The sequence below is a fragment of the Camelus bactrianus genome, chromosome 27 (assembly GCF_048773025.1).
Source record: "Camelus bactrianus isolate YW-2024 breed Bactrian camel chromosome 27, ASM4877302v1, whole genome shotgun sequence".
NCBI lineage: Eukaryota > Metazoa > Chordata > Mammalia > Artiodactyla > Camelidae > Camelus > Camelus bactrianus.
Genome location: NC_133565.1, coordinates 37,111,471 through 37,130,325, shown reverse-complemented (window position 1 = coordinate 37,130,325; position 18,855 = coordinate 37,111,471). Strand labels below are relative to the sequence as shown.

The following is an 18,855-nucleotide window of genomic DNA, read 5'->3' as shown; positions in this document are numbered from 1 at the left end:
TTCTTAGGTTGACTTGAACTCCACCACTCTGTCACTTCCATTCTTGGGTCCTTGGTGGGCCTGCCGAGACAACACAGGACAAATCTATCCCCTCATTAGCTCGGCAGCGTTTCAGGACACGCCGGCAGCACTGACCTCCCTGTCTCTTCCCTGAGATCAACGTGTCTGATGCTCCCCGTGCCTCCCCCAGCAGGGTTCCAGTGCCTACTCAGCCTTTCCTGCCTTGCTCCTCACTCTCTGGCTGATCCAAGTTTTTGTTACTAGGTGGTGTCTGTCCCAGAAGACGGTGTTTGCCCACGCAGGAGGCCTCCCCCATGCTGTCCCTTGATGTGCCCAGCAGAGATGTGTGTCCTGGGCTGCAGGACCCTCCTGCTGGCCCTGTCACCTACACCTCTCTGGTGCCTGCAAAGATGCTCCCCCAAACCCCCAGGCGGCATCTGCCATGGGCTTGAGGGGCCCTGTTCGGAGGAGGAAACCATCCCAGCCGTGCTCACCTGGATCTGCCCAGGGCCGATGTAAAACTTCTTCAGGATGTTGATGAGGAAGTGCTGGACCTCCACCCAGGGGTAGATGCTGTTGGAGCCGTCCAGGACGATGATGATGTCCATGTAGGTCTGGCACCCTGGGAAGCAGGCACATGGTCATAGCCACCCGAGGAGCCAGCATCTGCAAGTCTCTGATTCTCTGGATGACTGTCCAAGGAAGCACGGATGGGGAGCTGTCCTCGGGCTAAACGTTTATTTGGGCAACATGAATAAGGAGCCCAGGAACTCCTGGCTGTGTTCCCCAGCTCTGCGCTGGCTGTCTGAGCAGAGTGTAGATTAAGCCCGACTGCCCCTGCTCCCCATCTGGAGCCGACCACGGTCAGCTGGTCCCTGTTTGGGATGCAGCCAACACTGCCCAAATCAGTACCTCGCTATTGTCTACTTTACTGCAGTGGGCAGGCTGGCAAGGTACCATGTTCAACCAGACTGAACGGGTTTCAGTTCTTAGGAGGGAGGCACGGTAGAATGGTCAGGGATGTGGAATCAGGCATCAGACTGTTGACTCCTGGCTTTGACCTTGGGCAAGTTACTTAACACCTTGGCACCAGTTTTCTCTTCTGTAAAACAGGCGAAGTGATCGTGGGGGGTCGCCACGAGAAATCAGCGCAACGGTGCTTCCAGGTCTGAGCACAAGCAGGTGCTCGAGACTCTAGCTGGTCCTCTTTCTGTTTTTTTTTTTTAAACAAACCACTTTGTTAATGTGGCAATGACACCATCAGGTCAAACTCTTGTGCTCCAAGCCTGAAAGTTTTTCTGCATTCTTGTAATATTAATATCAAATTAAAACAATAATAGAAACCAACAAAGAAAATGAATCCAACATTGGCACCATAGCAAAAGTAGAAAACTTCTTTTAACATCTAAGTAGTTTACTTCTGTTTGTGAAACAGCTGGGGTTACTTTGAAATAAGATGTGATACAATACAGATGTGATATATACTATACGGTATCGCACTGAAATCTCGGGCATCTGCTTATTTCTGCTGGAGAGTTTTCACAACGGATTTCAATCTACTTCACAGCAGAGCAGTGGGGGCCTTTGTGAGTTAAGCATTCCGGTCACTCCTGAAGTAACCACATCATGAGGGTGTAGCATGCTGACATCAGAGCTCCCAGGAGAGGACGGTGGTGGCTCAGAGCCCGGGCGCCCATTGCAGTCCTGCGTCTGACAGAGCATTTTACAAGCGTTTGGGTGACTGAGATGCTGAGTGTCTCAGAGGAGGTCCCACTTTAGGAGAGGCTGTGTGGGTACTCGGGTCTCTTCCGCCTGCTGTGTACAGCACGTGATCGCCCTACACCTCCCGCCTCACGGCAGGCACCTGGTAGCTTTGTCCTTCTCCTGTGTCCTTCAGCCCAACACCTGTGTCCTGAGCTCCCGCCACGTGCTGCAGTGCTGCGTGGTGCCGCCGGCCACATGGAGATAAGATGAAACTCCTTGTTTAGGAGGGGTTTCCAATCTAGTGGCAGGGACCAGGTTTCTTTGATTTTAAAGCCAGTTTTATTATTAGAATGAATTTATTATTACTCATTTCTTTCTTACAATTTCAAATTTTTCTTTCTAAGACACCTTGGGGAGAACCTGGTCTGTGGCTCCTAAACATAGTTGAACACGCCTTTGAAACACACACCCTGGGGCTTATCCCGGACCTGCTGAATTAGAACCTCCATGGTGGTGGCAGGGGTTGTGGGGGCTGCTCTGGGATCTGGACCTGCGGAGCTCCTGGGGCACTGCTGCTGGTCAGCCTGTGAGGAAGCCTCCACACAGGAGGTTCTGGGAGGCTGAGATGGTCACACCTTGGCCTGGAGGAGAGAGCAGCCCTAGGGAGTGAGCTCCTGGCCACGGGCCTCCTCCCCAGCCCCAGGCATCTTGTGAGAATAGAACTGAGGCCTCCTCGGCGCCCAGAGGAGCCCCGTCCAGCCCCTGCTGCACTGATGCTGCCTCCTCCCTCCCAGCACCCGCCCCATCTCTGACGGCCCTGTTGTTTGGAGGGGGGCTGCCTCTAGCTAGAGGTGCTAATCCCCTCACCCTCAGTAAAGCGGGCAGTAGCTGCTTGATGATGGCGTTTAGCCCAGAGGAAACAGGGAGGCTCGGAGCCAGGCAGTCTGCGCTCGTGGGAGGCAAGGTCTGAGCATTACTTCCCGGATCCTCCTGGCAGGTGGGGAGTGAGTGGGAGGTTTTGCGTTCCATGAGGCTCTGGGAAGGCTAGGCAGAGCTTCCTCATGTCCAGGAACACCAATTAGATGGGAACATTACCAGGGATAGGTCTATTCTCCTGGGCCCTCCACCTACAGAGCAACCACACTGCATAGTATCAGAGGGCACCGTTCACACTGTAGTCTAAGTGAATGATGTCCCCAGAATCGTGCAGTGCGCAGCATGCCTACTGTACACGGCGGCCCAGCAACCTCTCACTCACTCAGGTGGGTTTTCAGTGAGCCCCTCTGGCTGCCAGGATGGTCTTCATAACCTTAGTTCATTTGCCCGGACCCTCACTCTGTGGGGGAGGGTGGGCCAGGATCAGGACCCCACAGGGCGCGGTCAGAGTCCAAGTGCTGCTCTGTCGCCGCAGGGTAGTGGTGATCAGAGCCCAGAGCCTCCCATGAGGCTTGAGCTCTTTTTGTAAAATAACCTAAACCTGTTATTTCCATGCTGTCTAATAAATCAGAGATTCAGAACCCCCCCCCCCCAAAAGATGCAGCCTGAGCCTGCAGATTTGTAGCCACTTACTTTGGAGAGCTGGGGCCACAGTCTTGGAGAACCTGAAGTTGGAGTTGACTCGTGAACACATCCCTGTGGTGTAGTAGGAACTCCCACACTCGTGAGACCAGAGCGGGCTGCAGGCCTGTGAAGCACAGCACAGACCCCGGTCAGTGAGGGGCCCCAGAGACGGTCCAGGCGCAACAGCCTTTGGCCCAGCCCCAACCTGCACAACCCAGGACAGAATCCTCCGTCTGCGTGCCGGTGGCCCTAGGATCTAGCGGGCCTTCTCTGAGTCTAGCTGAACTCTCTCCTGCTGTAGTGTGCAGCAGTTCCCTTGGTTTCAGGGGAAATGGAGAAAAACTAACCTTCGAGTCCTCCTCTGTGGTATTTTCAAGGGTCCCCTTCTCCACCCCCTCATCAGGGTTGTGGCTCTCCTTCATCCTGCCAGCACCCCCACCTCAGGGTCCAGGGAAGCCTTTCATCCACGGGACTGGACCCTTCAAGGGTCTTTCTGAAGAGGTCACCTGAAGGTCACTACTGGGCAAACGTCCAGGACTGGGTCTGACTAACATGTCCATGACTCTTACTAAGGAAAGAAAAAAGAATGTCTCTGGTATTTCTCTGAATTTGTGACCAAAAACATTGATGTCAGCCCCTTCTAAAGGCTGAGCGATGAGTCCCTCTCAGTCAGGGTCATAAAAAAGAAGCCCAGCGTCAACCCTCCAGGGTTGTCCTGCTGCCGGGAAGTCCAGGACTGCATTTTGGGCTGTGATTTCCTTCGGTTTGGAGGGAATAATTATTTCACTTTCTTTCTTTTTTTTTTTTCAAATTAGCTTTCTTTTTAAATTCAGATTTTAAAGGTTTTGTTATCTGTGTCCTTTGTTGAAGCTTCTGAAAATTATTTTTGGAAGTGGGGGAGAATGAATAATGGGTGAGTAGATGACGGATGGTGGCTGGAGGGATAGAAGGAAGATGGAGGGATGGATGATGGACAGATGGATAAACTATAGGTGGATGGCTGGCTGGATGGATGGAAGGGTGGATGGTGAATGATGGATGGATGGTGGATGATGGATGGATGGATGATGGATGGATGGATGGATGGATGGAAGGGTGGATGGATGGTGCATGATGGATGGATGGGTGAATGGAAGGATGGGTAGGTGCATGGACAGATGATTATGGATGTAGGAAGGTATGGATGGAAGGGTGGATGGGTGGTGAATGATGGATGGATGGAAGGGTGGATGGGTGGTGAATGATGGATGGATGGGGAGGTGGGTTGGTCTGATACACAGACAGATGTGTGGATCAATGAATGGATGGATGGATGGATGAATGAATAGAGGGAAAGACATTTGGTTGGGGGATGTGCTAATGAGTGAATGGATGAGTGAATGAATTAATAAAACTTCTATTCATAAACTAAGGTCTTAAACTACCCAGAGAGGCCCCAGGGATGGTATCACACCATCCCTCTTGAACGGTCACTCCACCTTGTGAAGTAGGTGAAATCAAGTTAGTAGGAATGTGACAAGGAGCCTCGGGAGAAAAAGGGAGTCAGAGCAAAGCCCCTGACAAGCACGGGTGGACAGGGCCAGGGGCCCTGTTGCCCTTGGTTGGGGAAGATGAGGGCTGTGGTCTGGCCACGCATCAAGGTCCCGCAGGACACTCCCTGGCCGAGCCACTGTGCTCTCCTGGGGTCTCCGAGCACCCAGTCCTCTCACTGCTCTGGTGTCTGTGCTCACACCCCACACGGCTCATCTGTCAACACAGATGGACTGATGGACAAGAACAGAGAGTGACACGAGCCCTCCCATCTTAAAATGAGTTATGCACCTTATTGGGCTCTCTGGGGTCATTTTCCCTCTGAAAGCTTCCCGGCAGCTGTTTCTAGGAGCTGTCAGGCCCAGCCTCACCCACATCTGTGGTGGTTTACGCAGACCTGGTGGCGAGGAGCAGGCAGCACCAGTGCATCACGCCACCTGCACTCGCCCGCTGTGTGCGAAGCCTGGACACGCTCACCTGGGTGGGCGCAGAGGCCTCCCAGCACAGCCACCGGGGCCCCTCTGACCCAGCATCACATGTCGTCTCTCCCCCACCCAGAACAGTAGCTCCAGGAGGGCAGGAGCTCTGCCGACTGCTGAGTCCCCAGCACCTGGCATCAGGCTTAGGGTGTTGCAGGTGCTCAAAAAATAGTTTAAATTAATGAATGCCTCTACCTCCTCAGCCCAAATACCCTCCTCTTTCTTCCTTGCTGAGACCAGTCTCTTCTTTAAAAACAAGACGGAAACCTCCTCTGGGAAGCCTTCCCATCTGACCCTGTGCGGCCCAGGTGGCCCATCGCTCGGACCCTCCCCTTGGTTGCAGCAAACCTGTGCTCACTCGTGTGTGGCTCCCCACAAAGTCTTCTCAGAGTGTGTGATGTGTCCTGTTTCCTGGATCAAAGCTGGAGCAGGGGTCTGGCCTCTGCATTGGAAGTCTGACTCCCCAAAGGAAGGGACAGGCCTTCCCGCCCCCGCCCCCTTGGACTGCTGAATGTCTGTATTTATTCCTGTTCCTTTTCAGGTTGTCTGCGCGTGCGGACAGGCAGCCTGGTGGGCAGACTCACTCAGCCATCCAATGCCCCTCGCAGCCCCAAGCAGAGGGCCCGTGGGCAGGAAGGGCTTGGAGAGAGGGTGGGTGGCTCTTACCAGGAAGCTGTTGTCCTTGGGGTTGGTGGCCAGGCTCAGGCCGAGACGCATGTTGTCCTTCCTCTCGGACACGTTGGACAGGGTGACCCTTCCTGGGGTAGGAGGGAGAAGCTCAGCCTGCAGCCCCTTCCTGCCCGCCCTCTGCCCATAGTCTGCCGCTGCTCCTGGCACCAGGCAGAGTCCTCCCTGACTCTCCTGGCCTCTCTGGATGCTTCACTTGTCTGCATGTCAGTGCAGCCCTTCACGGTTTCCTAAGGCCTTGCCCAGACGTGGTCTAATGACTTCCTCTCAACTCCCTCGGAGATGAGGAATGAGAGTCTCAGAAAGGCCAAGCAAGCTGCCCAAAGTCACACAGCAAGCACACGGAAGAGCCTTCCGTCTCCTAGTCCAGACCTTTCCCACCACCAGCCCTTCCTCTGTGCCCCACCCCACACACCCAGGGCCCCCCCGGTGAGGGTGGCTTCTCCATGCAGTGTCTCCTCTGCACTCTTCTTCAAGGCAACCTGCCACTGAAACTTACCAGTCCCCCGCCCGACTCTCAGGGCCTGGTTCTCTGCTCACCTGATAAACTGACATATGCTGACAACTTCACAAGAGCCTTCCAGAGCACAGGGTCTCGCCCAGGAACATCACCAACATTATCAGCCAACTGGGCGGAGGAGGAGGGTCACGGCGGGTTAGAATAATTAACAGGTGTATCAGGGAAGCTTTTACTGGATCATCCCATCAGGTCACTGAGGGGAGGGAGGGAGCTTGAATTCCCCAGGCGCGCGCTCGTGTGTGTGTGCGTGTGTGCGTGTGTGCGTGCGTGCGTGCGTGCGTGCGTGCGTGCGTGTGTGTGTGTGCGTGTGTGTGTGTAGAACTGGCCTGCCCTCAGGGGCCCCAGGCCGGCAGGGTGTGGGGCCTGGGCTGGACAGAGGCCAGAGCATGAGACGCCTGGCCGTGCTGTGGGCTGGGGCAGGGGCAACTGTGTCTGCTGTTTCATTTCTTCCCTCTGGTTTCCTTCAGTTCGTACTAAGGCTCCTTTTGAAATCCAGCCCCCTTGGGCCTGGGATTGCTTTCCATCTTGTCTGTCCAAGCAAACCGGAGAGAAAGCAACAGGAGTCACCCGGGGCTCTTCTGGTGTCTCATTCCCAGAGTGCCACCCACACGTGCCCTCCCAAGAGGCCCAGGAGTCACCATGTCCATCGTACAGACAAGAAAGCCAAGGTGCACAGAGGGTTAGTGCCTTCCATGAGGTCAGTCACTGGTAAACGATAATGCGGGGTCTTGAACCCAGGAATGTCCAATGTTACATCCGAGGTTTCCCGCCCGGCGGCAGGGCCATGCTGGCGTGGGATGGAGTGAGACACCTGGAGAGGAGGCTCCGAGCCCCAGCCGGGCAACGTCCTCCCTCCGCAGCTTGGAGAGTTCTGCCCTTCGTTTATTTAAGGGGTGGGTCCCTCGCCTCACCCTGCCCCCTCTGTTTATCTCTTGTCCCAGTGACTGAAGTCCTTAGTGAGACTGGCAGCCCGACGGTTGGTGGGGAAGACCCTTGTGCTGGAGGAAGAAAGACTCAGGCTCAAGTCCTGCTCCTGCTGTTCATGGATCTGGGGCAGTGACTAACCTCCCCTCTGTGACCAGGACAGACCGACACCTTTCTTGGGGCACAAGCCCCCCCTCACTTAGGATCTGCCTTCCAGAATCACATCCCCTCCCCCAAGCCCCAACCCCTCATTAAAACCCTAACTCCATCCAGCTGTTGGGAAGAAAGCATCTGAGGTGGACTCTTCAACACTGAGGTGTGAATGGCTGACACCCACTTCCCTGGAGAGGGAGGAAAGAGTGCTCCTGGCTCGGTGGGAGAGGCCACAGGAAAACTCGGGGCTTGGGTTTCCCTCCCGTGCATCCCCACTGTGGGGCTGAACCTCCGTGGAGGGAAAGGAACCCTTGTCAGACGAGGAGCCTCCTGACCAGCACTTCTCCTCGGCCCCCGCTCACTCTGCTGCCCACTCGCCTCCCGGCTGAAGCCCCAGTTCAGGAAAGTTTTCAGGCTCTGACGGCTTCATGTCTCTCACTGAAAGCAGGAGCTTCCCCTTCTTCAGAGGGAAAGCGGGTCCACATTGGAAACCGGAGTGACAAAGGAAACTCAATGACGGGTTCGTGGGTCTGTGTCCCCACTGGGACAGGAGCTTTTCTCGGTGGCCCAGTCCCCAAGCCCAGTGTGGATGCCTCCCACCACCATCCTCTCTCCCTCTGCCCCGGCCACACAGCTCTTCCCAACCTCAGGACCTTTGCACTTGCTTCTCTTCTGCCTGAAATACTCTGGTCCCACCCGACTCCGTCTCACCATCAAATCTTTGCTCAAAAGTTACCTGCTCAGGTGTCAGGCTTCCCTGACCACTGTGCTAAGGTAGAACCCTCTCCCTCCCTCCTCCCCACCAGCCTCTCTCATCACAGCACCTGGTTTATCACACAGCATCTATGCCCACCTGAGATGATCCTGCCTTCCAGTGTGTCTACTCACTGACTGTGCCCTCCCAGCAGGGCCCTTGGCTCCTTGTTCCCTGCTGTATCTCCAGGTGCTAGCATTGTGCTTGGCACGTACCAGGTGCCCAATAAAGGCTAGGGGACCTATCAGACCTGGAATGGATCCTGGGGTCACACAGGAGTGAACGGAGGCTCCTAGAGAGAATGTGGGCTTCTCCTGGACACCCAGCGAGGGAATTGCGCAGGTGGAAGGAGCATCCAGCTTGGCCTGCTTGGGGGACTGCTCTCAGGGTGGTGATGACCGGGACCCACGAGGCCCCAGACGGACTCCTGCCCTCCCTAGACCGGTTTCTCACTGAAGTCTGGGCCCGGCTGTGCTGGGGTTTGAGCCTCCTTCCAGCGGCGCCGACACCGGTGTACCGGCGGGGCCTCCAGCACTAAGCGCTCGGACAGCGGGCTGCCTGGGGATCCGGGTTCTCGGGTTTTCTCTTTGATGTGGCCTTTCCATGCAGCTGCTTGTCTCTTGAAGCTCTGCCGTGTCTCCCCACCAGGCTGCTCCCCTGTCGGCCTCCCCGGGGAGCCCCACCGCACTGCTCTAGGACAGAGGCTCCCCTCCTAGAAGAGGGCGAGACTGAGGGTCCTGCCCTGGGGAAGACCCATCCTCTAGGGCAAAGCCTGGAATCGCGGCTTCTCAGCCCAAATGGGACTTCTGCTCCCTTTTGACAATAAGGCGATGGCTTGGCCACTGTCTGACCTTTAGGACAAAGCAGCAGCGCTTTAGAGGAGCATGTGTGCCTGCGTGGACGCGGGCTGGGTGCACACACACGTGCAGGTGCACCGAGACTTACAAGGGCTTGCTCACAGCCTCTCCCCGGTGCCCCAAAAGCTCCCGGTGAGGAAAGAGCTGTCATGTCGGAAAGGCAGGGCCGCAGGGCGGCTAAAGGGTGGCTATGGCCTGCCTGGGTGGGGGTCCCGGTCTTGCTGCTCATTAGCTGGGTGACCCAAGCAGGTCCCCTCACCGCCACAGGAGGTCATTCACGATTAAATCTCATGTTGTTGTGGGGATGAAATGAGTCAAAATATCTAAACGTGCCTAAACCAGGGCCTGGCGCGTGGTAAAACTATGTAAGAATGTTGGCCATTGTTATTATCTCCAAGTCAGAAGGAAAGATAGGAAATGTTCCTGCTCTACTCTGTTGAGGGGCCATGGATGAGTCAGAAAGAGCGACAGCCTGGCACAGTGGAGACCTGGGCATGAATCCTGGCTGGCCCCTGACAAGCTGTGTGACTGTGGCAGAGCTGCTGCCTCTCTCTGGCCTCAGAGTGCTCATTTGTAAAATGGGGAGCAGCTGGGTCCCCTCACAGGGCAGCCAGGAGGAGCTGGTGTGACGGCAGGCATGGATCAGAGATGCCCTGCCCCGGATGGTGGCGCCTCTAGGGGAGGGGCCAGCAGCCCAAGTTACCCAGGTTGAGCTTGGTGCAGTTCCCTTGGGTCGCCGGACACTTGTACACGTCTCCCGTCTTCTGGTGGCCACTGGTTTCCAACGGAGCCCCGACGACCAACCTGGGAAGGAAAAGGAGACGAGGGAAGATGCTGGGGGAGGTCCCCCTTCCTGGCAAGGACGGAGCCTGGAGGGCAGTGTTGAGGCGAGGACGTGGTGGGGAGGGCAGGAGGGAGCCCTGGAGGGGGCAGCCCGTGCAGACGCCCAGGCTCTGACCTTCGTCTCCCTGGAAGCGGGGTGCTGTGGCCTATGCAGGCCCTTGGCGGGCTCTGGAGACACAGGGATGAAGACCACACAGCCTGGCAACTGAGGGGCGGAGGCCGTCCCTGCGAGAAGAGGGCAGGCGGACATCATGGAGGAGATGTGCTTGACCTGGGTCTCAGTGGGTGGGCGTGAATTTGGGACGGTGACAGTGGTCATTAAGGCGGAGGAACGGTGATTTTGAGTCTTGGCCGTCTGTCGCTACCATGCTGGGTGGGAGGGCCCATTCCTCGCCTTGTAAGAATCTTCCAGCTGGTGACCCGGGGCTGGGGCACGTTCACCGTGCTCATGGCTGTCCCTGAGCCACCACGTCTTTCCTCAGGGCGGGCGAGGCGGCCAGCTGGGCTGAAGAGTGGCCGGGGCAGCCACCCAGCTGGGTCCCCTCACAGGGGAGCCTATGCCTTTGTGATCTTATTCAGATAAAGGGTTTTTGCAGTTGTATTTAAGGCTCTCAAGATGAGGTCATCCTGGATCATCCAGGTGGGTCCTAAATTCAACACCATGTCCTTACAGGAGACACCCAGAGAGAAGAGAAGGCCATGTGAAGACGGGGACAGAGCTAGGAGTGAAGCTGCCGCGAGGCAGAGAATGCCTGGGGCCGCAGGAAGCCGGAAGAGGCATGGAAGATCTCCCCCAGAGCCTTTAGAGGGAGCACAGCCCTGCCGACACGTTGGCTTAGGACGTCTGACTTCCAGAAGTGTAAGAGAATAAACTTCTGTCTTTGTATAAGCCGTCCACTTTGTGCTGACTTGTTACGTACCCACTGGAAATTAATGCACTCTGCTTACATGCACACGTATTTCTGGAGAATGAGTGGCCACTGCTTCCGGACTTGGCCAAGCCCGGCACTGCCACTTCCCTCAAGGCCAGGAAGAACCCCCCTGCAGCCTGGACAGCCCCCGGGCTCCTTCCCTGAGTGCCCCAAAGCCCTCTCTATGCCTCATCCCTGGCGAAGCCAAACCCTGAAGGCAGGTGCTGTCTCCTGTCAGTGCCTGCCCCACTCCGTCGGTGTCACCCACTCGGGTGGATCTGGAAACTTCTAGGCCTTGGGTGCCAGTCCTGCTCTCTGCCACCAACCGCCTGCTCAGGCCTGGGCTCTAACAGTGACTCAGGAACGACTCTCCAAGGGACAGCCGTGCAGGAGGTACCACACGGCTCACACAGCCCTGCCGGTCTCCCAGACCCCGAGGGGCACAGGGACAGATGACACACTGGGAGCCCGCTCTCCGAGCAACTTCCCACCCCCTGGCAACGTGACCAAAGAAGAAGCAACTGCTCTTTTCCTGGCTTAGTACGGTTGAGAAGGACGGACCTGGAGGACTTCAGTGGCTCCTTGCGGTCAAGCATCCCCCCGCCCGGCTCCCACCCACCTCTGTGCTGTCAGGAAAGAACTACGGTCCAAAGCGGGAGTTAGCAGGGCTCTGTTGAAATCAGGGTCTGTGTAGTAATCACGGAGCTCTCTCCCCTGAGGACCGGGTAACGACAGGTTCTAAATATATCCACTTCTTAAGCAAGCTTATTTTTGACTGGCAGGAATTAATTGGACCCATAAAATCTGTTTGTCTAGACGACGTGATTTTTGGCTACTTAATTCTGTGAGTGATTGTGTGGTTGAGGCCACTCCATTCTTCCAGCCAAAAAGGGGGGGGGGGGGCGGTCAGGAAGCGAGGCTTGGGCTCCAGGCTTGCTTTTTGACTGCTCCTGTTTTCAGGGTCAACCTGGCACGCGACCAAGTGTTCCAGAGGGACATCCCCTCTGGGACACCACTGCCGGCGAGTGCCTTCTGGAAAGAGTGCCTTGGGGGAAAACCTCGCAGGGTGCCTCTCAGACAATCAGGCATAGCAGGTTCTAGATTAGGAAAAAACAAAACCTGGCCGTCTTCTAGAAAAGCTAACCCCCTGTGTCTTCTAGAAAACGCCCCCTCAGCCTGACCAAGCAGACCCCTCACAACCCGCCATTCTTCAGAGTGGAGCTCTGAGGCCCTGGAGGGGCCCCGGTCACAGAGCAAGACCTTTGGGCTGAGATTCCGGGGGCTAGGTCTTCATCCTGACTCTGTCACCAGCCTGCTGTGGGGCCTGGAGAAGCTCACTGACCCGGGTTTTCTCGACTGTCAAATGGGGTTAACAATTCCAGTCCCGCCTACCTCCAGGGTCAGGGTGGGGAGGCACTGAGAAGCATGAGGGCGTCTACGTAGGTAAGCTGCACACAAAGACCGGAGGCCTCCTAGACGGCATCTGTCCTGCAGTAAGTACACCAAGTTGTCGTGGCCCCCAGTTTGCCTCAAGACCAGGTGGTGTCCTTTTCAAAGACTAAGGGTCACTCCCTCTGTCCCACCCCCGTTCTCCCAAACCTGATTCCTCTCGGGGTCCTTGGCACTTCACGAGGTAGCGGGACGGGGCTTACCATTCCCATAATACAGATGCAGAAACTGAGGCGCGGAGAGGCGAGCTGACTGAGCCCCAGTCTGTTTGTGGTGGAGCTGGCACTGGCTCTCGGGGGCAACTTGCTCTGTGTTGCCCCAAATGTTTCTCTGTCATGAAGGGAGGGCCCGGGCAGCGCTCTCTGCCATTCCTGACTCTCGGCATTGCGTGTGCCTGTCGGGCTTGAGGTTTTGAGGACATGATTCAGTCTCTCTGTGAAGGGTAAGTGACTGAGCGTGGGGAAAGTGTTTGCGTCACCACTGAGACCTGCCAAGTTGCTCGTGGGGTCTGGCAGCCTGGGCACGTCCTGTGGCCTCAGCCTTATATAGCCATCACAGCCTCCAGGCCCCCTGTGCTTCTCAGGGGCTGGACACCCGACACCCTCTGGCGTGGGCACCAGATGGCAAACCCCGAAGGTTGTGGCGAGCATTGAACCCTTTCCGCGGGCTGTGTGCCGTGACTCACCGGCTGTGGGCTCCCAGCCTTCCTCCCACGGAGGCGGGAAGCAGGGCTGTTGTGGATGGGAGAACTGGCGGCAGGCTTCAGCCTCAGCCCTGGAGGACCCCTCCCTGATGGCCGCTTTCTAAGCAGGGACTTCCCAAGTGAGGAGGCGCACCGTGGAGATGGCCACCTGAGGAAGGTGGGATGTGGCCTCTCTGCGTGCTGGCTCCTGGGATCCCAGAAGGACACAGACTAAGGGAAGGGCCCCTGGATCCCTACGTCACACCCTCTCCAACAAGGCCCCATGGGGACCTTAGTCCTGGTTCCACCCTTCAAGGCAGTTTAATCTCCAAGCCTTTTAAACGGCACACCCCTATCAGGATAAAAGGTAGCATGCACCCCAACACGTGCACACTTTCATGTAAATTGTACCCGTGGGCAGCTGTCGGCCTGTGTGCTGAACATCACAATCCCGTCCTCTTCAGATGAAAGACAGCCCTGAATAGAACTTGAGCCATTTCTTGTCTGGACTCCAGCGCACTGCCCTGGACATCCCCTGTGCTGTGCAAACCCATCCTAGAGACCATCCTTTTAAGAGCGAGCACAAACTCCCACCTGCTCCAGGAAACTCTCACTGATTAGCCCAGCCTTTCCCACACCAACCAGCACTTAATTCCTGCTGCCTGCCGAGGCCAGTGCTTTAGCGTTGTAATTCCTTGGGGCCAAGACGCCCGTGTCTGCCCTGCCGCACTAGCGGAGGGTGGTCGTGAAGCCCTGGGTCCCCAGGGGCTGACCTTCCCTTCTGCCTGACAGTCTACAGCAGCAGCAGCTTCAAGAGCTAGTGGCTTCGCCTCGGGTGTGACAGAAGCCTCCAGACTCAGTGTCTGGAGAAAAGGTGGCTGAGAAATCGAGTATTCTCTGTGCACAGAGGGTCCATGCAGTGACCCAGCTTCCATTTAAAGTCAGTGCTGTTGCTTCCCTGGTTTTCCGTTCCCCTCTTCCCATCAGTTCCTCATTTCTGTTCCGGGACCAGGAAATCTGACTCCGTTCCCAGTCGTAGGGACTGAGCATTTGCCGCAGGCCAGGCCGGTGCTACCCCTGGACTGAAGTGATCGCGTCGGGGCAGGCAGGGACGTAAGTCGCCCCAGTCAGAGAGACTCTCAGGACTTCCACTTGGGACTTAGGGGGTCACGTGGTCCCTTTTCCCCGGATGCCATAGTGTGCAGATGCAGGGCCTGAAACTGCTGGCAGCCACCGTGCAATGGTGAGCATCATGAGCCGCTGCAGCGACAGAGGGAGGACTGGGAGAAGCCTCGAGAGGAAAACCCGGGGAGGCAGGAGGGTGTAGCTCAGTGGTAGACTGAGTGGTTAGCACGTGCGAGGTCCTAGGTTCAATCCCCAGCACCTCTATCAAAAAAAAAAAAAAAAATTAAAGATACAAAGAGTTGAGGTCCTAATGATACTGTGAACCCCTGGATCAAACTATGTCTGAAGTGTGAATGCTGCTGGATTTTTCAGCTATATAAGCAATGAGTACCTTTTGCTATATAGCTCTGAGTATTTATAACTGAAAACATCCTAATTAGAGTGTGTAAGGCAAAAAAAAAAGCACATAGTTAAAATTATCCTTGGAAACTTCATATATTATCCTACCGCGAGAGGAACACAGCAGCCAGGACCAACAGGAGAGGAGCAGATACATGTCCCCCAGCTCATGCTCCATCTGTGTGAGTGGTGGGCTGACTTGCCGGCACCACACACGTTACTTCTCTCTGGTTTAACTGGATGCACAAACCTGCCCCCCGGCCCAGCCTGGTGGGGACAGAAACCCCTTTGTTCTGTGTGCTTCTCACACAGCCACATGGACAGGGAGCCTGGCCCTCCAGATGTTTCTGGTTCCTGGTGACTGGCCCTGCAGACCCCCAGAGCTGGGAGGAAACATGGAGGGTCCTCGGGCTAGGCTCATCATGCACCAACGAGGCATTGGAGGCCTGAAGCAGGGAAGTGCTGTGTCTGAGGACTCAGAGTAGATGCGGGCGAGCAGGACCGGTGCAAGGTGTCTTGACAAACAGGGCAGTGCCCCACCAACCCCAAACCTCAGAGGGTGGAAAGCCTGGAGGTGGAAGCTGGGGCCCTAGGCTCAGCTTGGCCTTCTGCTGGCTGTGTCTGGGAGGCAGGAGTGAGCAGCTCCCCAGCAGACGGGCCAGCAGAAGCCATGGGAAGGAAAAGGCCATCAGCTGCTGCGGAAGGAAAGAGGAAAGCCCCCACTGCTGGGCCTGCCCCCGAGGAGGTCCTGAGCCCAGAGGCCCGCACGGCCTGCCTAGGAAAGGTGAGTGTGGGTCACCCGGCCCTGGCCAGCCCGTTTGCCCCTCTCTGTAAGACCCGGACTTCACACCCCAGGACACCCAGTTCTCACCAACTATTCTTTTCGTTTTAATGAATCACTTTTGATGCAATTGAATTGCATTCGATTTTGGTCACCAGAATAGCTTTGGGGCTGGAAGGGCAGACTGTATCTGAGGCTCAGAAGATGGACAGGACAAGCCTGTGGGGAGACACTGGTCAGCCTCAGATCTGCGGCTCCACATCCAGTGCTCTTTCCACCACGGTGAAGAACTGGGAATTTCGGAAAGCCCAGCTCTAGGGGCTGGGCCGCACCCCGCATGGGGAGAGGGCCGCCCTCCCCGGGCCAGCTGGGCCTGGCCCCACTGGGGGCCCTTCCCTTCCTCACCCGATCCCCTCTCCCTACATCCTTCCTCCACTCAAAGCCACTCCAGGCCCTTTGTTCCGTTTCTCTCCTGGCCTCATTTCCTCCCCTGAATCAGACAGAGGCATCGGGGAGGGGCTTCCAACTGAGAAGCAGAGAGCTCAAGAGAACAAAGAGAGACTATTCCTCTAGCGAGGCCGTTTCTCTCTCTCTCTCCATGGAAAATGTAACCCCCTCCAGCCAGCTGAGGACGACGGCTAATGTGCTCAAGATGGGGCTAGGGAAGTGCTGAGTGCAGCAAACCCCGGTCCTGGCTGGGGGTGGGGTGTGGAGAGAGAGCCCACGTGGGGCCTGCCAGGGGAGCAGCACCCCTCGTCTTCCTGGGCTGGTTGGAGGGGCCTGTGGTTCACCCTGGCTCAGACGCCTGGCAGGCCTGGACTTCAGGGGGCTAGGAAGATGAGAACTCCTCTGCTTGCCAGTACAGTCCTTATTCTCCTTGCCTCTAGAAAACCCTTGTCAGAGGTGAGAACCCATGGGGTGTATTTTGAATAACCACGTACACTGTGATGGTTCATTTTGTGTGTCAACTTGACCGGGTGCCCGGTCAAGGGGTGCCCAGGTATTTGGTCACATAGTATTCTGGGTGTGCCTGTGAGGGTGTTTTTGGATGAAATTACCATTCAAATCTGTAACTGAGTAAAGCAGATTGTCCCCCACAATGTGGGTGGGCCTCGTCTAATTAGTTGATGGCCCAAATGGAACAAAAAGGCTGACCCTCCCTGGAGTAAGAGAGAATCCTTCCTAACTGACTGCCTGTGAGCTGAGACATTGGCTTTCTCTTACTCTGGACTCAAACTGAAATGTCAGCTCCTTGCAGGACTCCACCCTGCTGGCCTTCAGACTACAACTACGCTATCAGTAATCTTGGGTCTTCAACCTGCTGACTCACACTGGAGATTCTGGGGCTTGCCAGCCTCCATATCACGTGAGCCTTGCAAGTCTTCTCTCTCGCTCTATGTCTACCTGCCCCATTTCTCGGAGGACCGCTGACGTTTGCACAGCGCTTGTAGGTTCCAAGGCCTTTACAGACGTTATTTCATGTTGCTGGTGACCTGCAGCCTCAGCCACCCACTGATTCTCAAGCATTTATTGTGCTCCTACAAATGCACCAAGCACTGGGGCATGGCGGTGAACGTGACGTGGTCTTCGCCTTCGCCAGGAGAGGAGACAGGCAGGTCAACAGGCCGTTACAGCACAGCATGGTTCTCAAAGTGGTTCTCAGCCCAGTGGCACCAGCCTTTCCTGGGAGCTCATTAGAAACGCAGCACCTTGGGCCCCACCTGAGACCAATGAGGGAGGCCCAGCATCCGAGGGTGAACAAGCCCTCCCGGGCTGCTGCCACACACTCATGGGGAAGCACCACGTGGGGGGGCAGAGGCATGGTGGCTGGCCACCCTCCCTGGGCTCAGAGCCCAGATCCCCTGCAGCAAAGCCCACCTTCTTCACCATATCTCCTGAGGCTGTGTATCACCTACCTGCTGCTCACCTGTCTGCCCACTTTACCAAGGCTGCTATGAATGCTGTGCACAGTTAGGGCTCAGCTCCATTGTCACCTCCCCAAAGAGGCCTTTCCTAATCACCTGTCACTCCCCACCCACCACCCCGCCTCACCTTCCTCATAGCACTCTGCACTCTAGGGTGCTGTCTTCTCCCTATGCCTTTTAATCATCTTTATCTCTCAGTAGAATTTGAACCACAGGGGAGTTAGGACCTTGTCGGTCAGGTCTGTGGCTCTAAGTACCCGAAGAAAGAATGCAGAGCAGCGCCTGGCATAGAATAGGTACCCCAAATATAGTTGTTGAACAAATTAGCTAATCACCTGGCTTGGGAGGACCACTGTGATGTGATAGCCTGCAAATTGGGACCCCTGGCAGCGGGCCCTCCTTTGTCTCCCAACACCTGTTAACTCAGCAGGGAGAGTAGACTGAGCTGTAGCAGAGGAACCAGCAGGCTCCACACCCTGGCTTGATACAAGGCTACTAATTGCCCTGGGCCTCAAGTGTTCCTCTCTGCCAAATGGGACTGACCGTACCACCCAGGGTTTGGAGGGCGGTGGGACCCAGCCCTTGCTGGTCATCAGAATCACCTGGGGAGCTACAAATGCAGATTCCCGGGCACATCCCCCAGAAGATTCTAATTCAGCCAGTCAGGGGATGGGACCTGGGAATCTATCGTTAGAAGCTTCCAGATATGCAGGCAAGACTGGGAGCCCTTGTGTGAAGGATCTGCTGAAGAAGCAGATATGAGGCCCTCTGGACGGATGAAAAAGAACGTGTATTCAGGAAATTTTTACTGCATCTGGGGATCACAACCACGGTAGCCTCCTTGACTGTCCAGGAATGATCCAGGATTGGGTTTTTAAAAAATTTCTTTTGCTTCTTTAGGTCACAAGAAAATACAAGAAATACTTACTTTGGTATAAAAAGAGTACTAACATTTAAAAAATATTATTTAAGTTTTTTTTAGATTATAAAAATAATACATGCTTGTATAATGTTCATAGCACAGAACTGTGCAAACTATATCGTGCAAGGACTTTCCCTCCCCTTCTCAGCCCAGTCCTCTGCAAATAACTACCGTTAGCGGCAGGCATGCAGAAGACGGTCGGCATATCTGCAGGCAATTTAAAAGATGAAACCATTCATGTTGCACACATGGCTCTGCAGTGCACCTCTTCCTCTTCGTCATTTCGTACTTTCCATGTCACTATATATCAATGCCACACTGAGACCTGGTCACTGGGGCCCCTGCCCTGGGTCCTTCTGCGCTGACCCTTCTCTGGCTGTGTCCCTTCCTATGGGGTGAGGAGTCCTAGGGGTCAAGGGAACAGGTACCTAGAGCCCGCATCCGCTGACTCTGGGTGACTGGAATGCCAGAATCTCCTGCTCCAACAGCTCAGGACAGCCCTCATCTGTGGATCTGTCTTTCTGATGGTGAATCACACCACTGCCTGCTGGGGTGTGGACAGAGCTGTGTCGGGTGTGGGGTCCACACGTGTGAGACCCTTGATCACCAAGAGGGACCTGTGGGCCGTGGGCCACAGCCCCCATTTGTTT

The 18,855-nt window shown here is 55.8% G+C and overlaps 1 protein-coding gene across 1 annotated transcript in view; it reads right to left on the bottom strand.

The window, feature by feature from the left end:
* ITGA11 (integrin subunit alpha 11) overlaps window positions 1-18,855 on the bottom strand; it is a 117,177-nt gene that overhangs the window by 55,619 nt on the left and 42,703 nt on the right. The window contains exons 3-6 of the mRNA XM_074354180.1: window positions 9,872-9,972; window positions 5,940-6,031; window positions 3,274-3,388; window positions 495-622 (exon numbers count right to left, since the gene is read on the bottom strand). Of these exons, the coding sequence (XP_074210281.1) occupies window positions 495-622; window positions 3,274-3,388; window positions 5,940-6,031; window positions 9,872-9,972 (436 nt within the window). The remainder of the gene's footprint in view (window positions 1-494; window positions 623-3,273; window positions 3,389-5,939; window positions 6,032-9,871; window positions 9,973-18,855) is intronic.